Source organism: Brachypodium distachyon, chromosome 5 (genome assembly GCF_000005505.3).
Source record: "Brachypodium distachyon strain Bd21 chromosome 5, Brachypodium_distachyon_v3.0, whole genome shotgun sequence".
In the NCBI taxonomy this organism is placed as follows: domain Eukaryota; kingdom Viridiplantae; phylum Streptophyta; class Magnoliopsida; order Poales; family Poaceae; genus Brachypodium; species Brachypodium distachyon.
The window spans coordinates 20,963,949-20,971,213 of NC_016135.3; the positions used below are offsets into that span (position 1 = coordinate 20,963,949).

Consider the following 7,265-nt stretch of genomic DNA (forward strand, 5'->3'; position numbering starts at 1 on the left):
CTGTTGGTGTGCTGATCAGAGGCAGTTGCGCGCAAATGTATCGACGCGAAGCGAAAGCGTGCGCGTCAGCGCGTGTGTACAACTAACGAATACTCCGTATTATTCTTGCCGATATATGTGAGCGTTCGAGCAGCTCCGATGCGTACGGTGCAACGGCCAGCAAGTATGTACGCACGCAGGCAGGCGCGACAAACATACGGTCGTTTTGATTTGACTCGGGCGGGCGGCAGCACGTAGTCGGTGGCATTCGCTGCTCCTCCCATCGCCAAATACTGTACTCCCCCGTAGCACTAGTACCACGGTCTTTTGGGGCCGGGCTCTTGACACCGACGGCGACCGGTGCCCTCCGCCGACCGACGTCGGTTACACGGTCCGCAAGGGCGTTGTACGAGCAGTACGTCGAACTGTCTGGAGCAGCGGGCGGAGCTGAACCGACGGCGACGCATACTCGGTTACAAGGGCAGGCAGGCCGGCAGCAGAAGTACGTGCAGCCCGACAGCCCGTGTGTGGCCGTGTACGTGGGGGTTCACGCTTCCCGGCGTGAGATGCAGGGCGCTGTGCCTGTGCGCGTGGTGAAGTGGTGACACGCCGGCGCAGCGGGTGCGGGTTCACTGGTGCCGTGCGCGGCGCGGCGTGCGTGGCCGCGCATGGGTCCGTGCCGACCGACGGGACGTGCCCACGGGGCCTGCTGTTGTTTGGCAGTTGGGTTTGCCCGGTGGATCGGTGAATGCAATCTTGCCCTTTTGGGCCGCCTTTCGTCGGCCTCTGGTTCGTCGTGTTCGGGTGAGCTTTAAGGAACACTTCATGTACTGTACAAAGCATGAAACCCTAGCCGCCGGAGGAAAAATCACTGCTTCCATCTTCGTCCGTTCACCTGGCTTCCCATGGTCTATTGGGCATTTCCGTCCATTGTCTTTCGATTTTAGTTCAAATTTTGAGTCAACTTTCTGAACTAGCAAATCTCAAATGAATTTGAAGTTTTGCAGCCCTATTTCCGACTCCATCCCCGCTTTGGAATTGCTCGTGATCTACTCCATGGAGTTTCTGAATCTCACGGCTCGTAATTTTGTGATTTTGCTCATCTTTCTCATCAGTTCAACGATGATTCAACGGTTTGACAAAATGTCTTGCAAGGGGTGTGTCCACAACTACCACGCGTTCAACGCTCTCAAGTTATCAGCCGCTGAGGTGTGCGGCTCACGCGGCTCAGTAAAAACATACAAGGTTAGTACAGCTTGTGCAGGTTTGGTCTTCTACTGTTTCGTCACCAAAGATTTTAAGAAATATCAAAATGCGAATGGCGCAGCTAGAAGAGTTCGCTTCAAAATTTCTTTTTTTATGTAACTTTTGGTTTATCCAAAATCTTTGTTGTCATTTCAGTTTTTTTGATCAGTTCTACTCTTTTCGTTGAAATAAATAAAGCCGCCAGATGGTTGTTCTTTTTTTTTTAAAAAAAAAGGTGAGCTTTAAGGTTTAATGCGCCGTGGCAACTCCCAAATGTGCCGTGCACATCCTCGGTTTTACCCTCGTTCGCACCATTTGGTCATTTACATCAGAACAATCAAAAGGAGAACAAACATGAAAAATACACACGAGGAAATCCTAACACGTCCGTCGATCGGACACAGGAACTCGATCTCAGCTCCTGCCCTGCTCAGCACGCTGCATCCTAATCTGCTCCCTGAACTTGGCTATGAACTCGTCAGCCTTCCTGTCCACCTCGTCCTCCTCCTCCTCCGGCCCCGGCCTCGTCGCCAAATCGAACAGCTCTTCGTCGCAAGAGCTGGCCTCCACTTCCTCTTCTTCGTAATTGTCTTCCTCTTTGTCGAGTCCATCGTCGCCGTCGGTGGCCATGCCGTCGCTGCCGAACGAGCTGTCTGACGCCGCGGCCACCTCATCCAACTCATCATCATCCGCGGGAACTTGATCTTCGAATGGAGCCACAGGATCGTAATCGTAAGCGGCGAAAGCGCTCCTCCTCGTTGCTTGGCTCGCAGAGTTTGACCGGAACCTGTACTTGTCGCCGCCGCCGCCGCCGTTGCCGCTTCGTGAGCCCGCTCTCCAACTCATGCTCAGGTCTCCGGCTCCATACTCGTTGAAGCTTCTCGCTTTGGCCTTCCCAAGTCCTCCTCGTCCACCGGCAATAAACTTTGCCGGAGGCGGCGGCGGCGGAGGCGAGCTTGGCGAGAGTGTCATGCCCGCGTCAAGGACGGAGGACGGCGAAGGCATGGCACGCTCACGCGCGCGCAAATATCCTTCTTCCTTGGGGACAAGGAACTCTGTTTCATCATCAATGCCGTCGTCGCTTAGATTACCTCCCGTTGCGGATGGTTCTTCGGCCGCCGCCGGCTTCAGCTTCCTCACCGGCAGCAGAAGCGGCTTGTCGGTCCCGTCGCGCTTGTCGGCCACGACGACCAGGGGGTCGTCGGGGTAGTACTGCGAGCTCCACGCTTGGTCAACGCCGTCCTTGGCGGCGGCGCCATTGCTGCTGCTTTCTCCGTCGCCGCCGTTCGGCTCGAAGACCAGCGGGCCCTGCATCAGCTGGGAGACGTAGGACTCGAGCGACTCGTCCTCGTGGTCGTCTTCGTCTTCCACGATCTTGGCCGCGGGGATGTCGGCATCGGCGTCGTCGGCGTTCCTCTGGCCGAAGACGCCGTAGGAGATGACGAGGCCGAGCAGGAGGATGTGGGGCAGCTCCCATATCCTGGGGGCCGCCTCGCCCGTCGGCAGCAGCGCCAACACGACGGCGAAGAGCACCGCCTTCGCGGCGAGGTTGGAAGGGAACAGGAGCGCGAGAGCCTGCTGCAATCTCGCGGGAACGTCGATGCCGCAGAATCGGGCTTGCGCTGGAGCCGCCGTGTCCGCCATTGCGAGCTCGGGCCTTTGTTCGTTTCGAGGATTACGGAGAGAGAGAGGCTGCGGCTGGGTTTGTTGGGTGACTCGATCGGCTCGCGCTGCGTTGGAGTTAGAATCCTTTGCTTTTGGGCTAGGAAAGGAAGGAATTGAAGCTCGAGACTTGGTCGGGAAGCAAGAGGGAGCGGAGGCAAAGAAGAAGAATTTGATCGGAGTGGGAGCAACGCAACGCATAATTTGTGGAAGGGAGACGTTAATGTAAACGATTTTTAATCCCCGTGAGAGCAATTAAGTGCTGATGGAAACGGCAGGAATGTGCTGGATTATAAATTTATTCGGCGAAAACGACTTGTGTGCATCTAAGGCTCTGGAACCGCCGACGGAGGAGCCGATTGCTGTGCGGCACAAGCGCTTGGCACTTTGCATACTAACGCCATTGCGTTGCCGCCCATGGCCCTCCTACCTCGTTCTTTGTTTTGTTCGGAAGAAATTTCCAGGTCTCGTCATGTAGACGGTTCTAGGCTCGAGTTCTGGGCCTGTTTGCTGATGAGCTCGGATTTGGGCTTTACGAGAGTCCATACGGTGCTAGAACGACAGAGAAGTCCGCTTCAAACAGTAGCAACAAGTTCCAAGGAAGCTCGAGAGAAAGATAGGGAGGGTAATGGAACAGCAAGTCGAACGTTACACTCTTGCAGTGAGATGTGTTTTTACGTGTCTAGCACTTTAGTTCCTTGTGTTATATATGTCAAAGCAAGGCTCAAAGCTACGCTAAAAGAAAAAGAAAAAACAAGGCTCAAGCTAGGTGGATCGAATTGAAGCAATGAACCGTGTTAACCAAGACTGCCAAAAGGCAAACAGGTAAGACGATGAGTTTGCTGATTTCATTTGTCGCCGTGATTCTTCTTTTATGAGGACTACGCTTACTTTCTGAAGTCGGGCGTAGACGTCAGGGGAAGATAGCTTCAGGCTTTCCCGCGATGGGCCTGTCCTTTAAGCAGTTATCCTTTGCCACCACCGCGGCGCGCGTTTCCCATTGCGTTTCGTTCTTCCAGTTTACTTCTTTCTGGAAGGGAAGAGAAAATCCAAGATACTCAGGTTGATAAAACTACGCTTTTAAGCTTTCATGATCGGGATCTGGCCTAAACAAGATGGCATTCTTTTTTTCTTAACTCTTTTTTAGAGGAATTTTTTTTTCTTAGCTGAGAAGAGGACATTCTTGGGAGGGGGAACGCTAGGGGGTGCGCGCGCACCATCGGACATAGGGAGTGCGTCCCGACCAGCTCCGAGTCCTCCGTAGCCGTTGCATGCAAGAAAGTAGACATCCAATAGGTCCCGCATTTAAATGAATTTCCGTATTAAATGCGTCGGACGCAAAGCGCCAAAGCGGCAATTAAACCCCCACGGCTCCACTGTGCGATACTTTTTCTAGCCTTTTTACATCCTAACCCTCCTTTCCTAGGATCTTTTTCTTCCTAGAGCCACCATGTGATATCTCCAACGGCCATGTAGCACAGATCTTCGTCAGGAATAAAGCCAGAAATTACATCCAACACAAAAATAATGTGATCAAAGGCAAACAGCAAGATCCGAAGCCTGCAATCAAAACTAGGATCTGCGCTGCAAAATTAAGATCATCTTCAGGTACCTGCAGCTCTCTCTGCTTAAAACCGTGAGGAAAATAATTCTATGGTGCTCTTAATGCTATAACTTTGGACCAAAAGCTTGCTAAGATCACAGGATAATTCCAACCAAGCTGAAATCAAGTTGTTATTTACATGCACCAAGTTGGAATCACAGCAGACAGAGAAAAGAATGTTCATGTAGTACTTTCCAACTTGATTTTAAACCTGCATCATGAATCACTTTCAGACAGACCTCACCCAACATCAATTCAAACTTGATGACATCTACCGTATGTACATGACAAACAGTTTCAGATAGAAAACACCTCCCTGCAGCAACAAAATCTTCTGTTAAAAGCAACAACTCCTGCAGGAAGTAGAAAAAAAAGGATTAGGATGGATGGTAGCATGGAAGAAAAATTACTTGTAATTGATAATTACTTGTACTTCCAAATGTAGATAAAAGAATGTATATCACTTTCAGGGTTCTCTACATGCTGGCAGAGTGTGATGCAATTTTAATCTAAATTTCCTTGACTTTGCAAATCATGGACAAGATCAGAACCACTCCTAGTTTTGACCTGAACTTCCCTTATGACCATAAATGGATAGTTACATGATCAAACCGTCTAAGTTGCAAAATTACATCTGCTTGAAGAAAATGTGACATCTAACTAAATAAATGGTCAACATTTAAAACTATCTAAGTGCTCCAGAACCCCCTCAAGCTATATATGAGCCCTCAATTATTTACTACATAAGTTAGTGTTAGCTATGTAAGGAAACCAGAAGCATAAGACTGGAAAGTAACTATGATCATTACAATTACATCTAATCAAAGTAGAACGTAAATCTTAAGATTATAATCCCATCTAAAGAAAACAGAAAGTAACTTTAAGATTAAAACTACATCTACTTAAATCCTAAAAGTAACTGCCATAAATTTAAATTACATTCAACAGAAACGTAAAGTAATTTTGAACTCAGAATTTACATCTGTAAAATAAAATGATTCCTTCGTATAAAAACCTATCCTTGTACCAAAATCTGTCACCAAGAACATGAAAAATCATATGTACCTTCATGGCCCCTCTCCATCTCAGGTAGAAGGGAATGTAATCTCATTATCACATAAATAACAAGGTGATCTGAGGATAGCACTGGCCTTCTTCCATTAGGTGCCTGGAGCCCTTTGTACAACATCCTGCATATGACCACACAAGAACCGTACATAATCAACTTAGGTTGGACCAAGCAAACACACATGGCCATGGGAACGCGCTCGCCTCCGATGTCTATCGGCTCGAGGCATTCGACGAGCTCGATGAACCCGGTGTCGAGGGTTTGGAGCAGCCCAGGCGGAAGCTGGGCAGAGGCCGGCGTGGACGAAAGCGGAGGGCACGGCCGTCAACGACGCGACACTTGGAGCGGAGCGACTCAAAGCGGGACGAAATGCCGCCGTCGCCGCAGTGGCCATGGGCATGGACGAGCGACGGCGGAAAGCGAGCGGAAGGAGAGAGCGACAGGGGTGGGGAGAGAGATGGGGACAAAGTGCGAGGAGGACGCGGGAACGGCAAATCTCCTGAGAGAGACAGATCCCGCCCGTTCCGGCCGGCGTCGATGCGTGGAGGGAAGGGGTGGCTGCTGTTGGCAGGGGAGGACATCGGGGCACAGGAGAAGGAGAGAGGCGGAGGCCAGCAGAGTTCGGCGCGAGGGATGGAGGTGGGGACGAGGACAGTCGGCGGGTCGGACGAGATCAGACCGGTGGTGACCTGGCGCCCATCTCCTTCCACGACGGCGCCGCCCACCGCAGCACCTCGAAGTCTGCAGCATCGCAGGTATGTTTCAGGGACAGGCCGCCATGGATTTGGAAGTGGAGAACGACGCAGGCATCGAGTAGCAGGAGGAAGATGCCGTCCATCTCCATCAAGACGCGGCGGCCCGGCGATGCTCCAGATTCCTGTGGGGGGGCTGAGGAGGAGAGAGGAGGAAGGAGGGCCGAGGGTGGGTGCGTGCGTCAGGGGAGGAGAGGAAGAGGGCAAGGGAGAGAGGGCCAGAGGGGAATAGGTGGAGGAAGAGACTGTGGATAAGGTTTACGAAGGAGGGCATGGTCGGGGAAGAGGCCAGCCGCCCGATCCCATCCGACGACGCACGCGCATGCGCACTGCGTAGGACGAGATGGTGCGCGGGCACAAAAGAGAATCGAGGTCTTGGGAGATGCTATTTGACGGTTACGAAGAATTTACACAATGCTTGCAAGTAAAAGCACCTGGTTATGGCCCAAGAACTAACTTACTACAACAGTTTTGGGCTTTTCAACGCTTTCTTCTCTATAAGAACATCAAGGCCCACGTTTCCTGCATTCCAAAAGGATCATAGTGCCTTTTGGGTTTTTTAAAGGCCCCTGAGTATTTGGATCCACAAGACCACAACCATACGAAGAACGTGAATAATTCAAACATGTTTTCAAGCCTAATGTTAGCGTCTGACATTTTTCTTTTGGAAGGTGGTCACATTAGTAGTTAGTAAGCTGGAGTAGTGGATTGGAAGAGATCTAACTAATAAATTAATAATACACATTGAAAAAAAAAGGTGAATTAGCATAGTGATACATGTTGCAACTATATTGTGAGACTAAAACTCAGCCAGGTCTCCTTAAAAAAAAAACTCAGACACTCCCTACACTTCTCCAGGGACAGTTGGGATATACTCCCTCTGTTTCATAAAGATTGGCATGGCTTTGAACTAGCTCTAGTTCAAAATCATGCCAATCTTTATGAAACGGAGGGA

At 50.7% G+C, this 7,265-nt stretch overlaps 1 protein-coding gene and 1 long non-coding RNA gene across 2 annotated transcripts; both read right to left on the bottom strand.

Moving 5' to 3' along the window:
* Positions 1-1,465: 1,465 nt before the first annotated feature.
* LOC100845564 lies at positions 1,466-3,303 on the bottom strand. The gene has a single exon (XM_003581445.4). The coding sequence runs from the start codon at positions 3,085-3,087 to the stop codon at positions 1,639-1,641; it is 1,449 nt and encodes a 482-aa protein (XP_003581493.2). The 5' UTR covers positions 3,088-3,303; the 3' UTR covers positions 1,466-1,638.
* Positions 3,304-4,561: 1,258 nt separating this feature from the next.
* On the bottom strand, positions 4,562-6,553 carry LOC100833647. Its single transcript, XR_733193.3, has 2 exons — positions 5,555-6,553; positions 4,562-4,842 (listed from the first exon to the last, which is right to left on the bottom strand). It is a non-coding gene; the product is annotated as an uncharacterized LOC100833647 (long non-coding RNA).
* Between the last annotated feature and the right edge of the window lie 712 nt (positions 6,554-7,265).

Coding starts and splice junctions, on each gene's coding strand:
- LOC100845564 (XM_003581445.4), bottom strand. CDS start 3,087: ATGCGTTGCGTTGCTCCCACTCCGATCAAATTCTTCTTCTTTGCCTCC.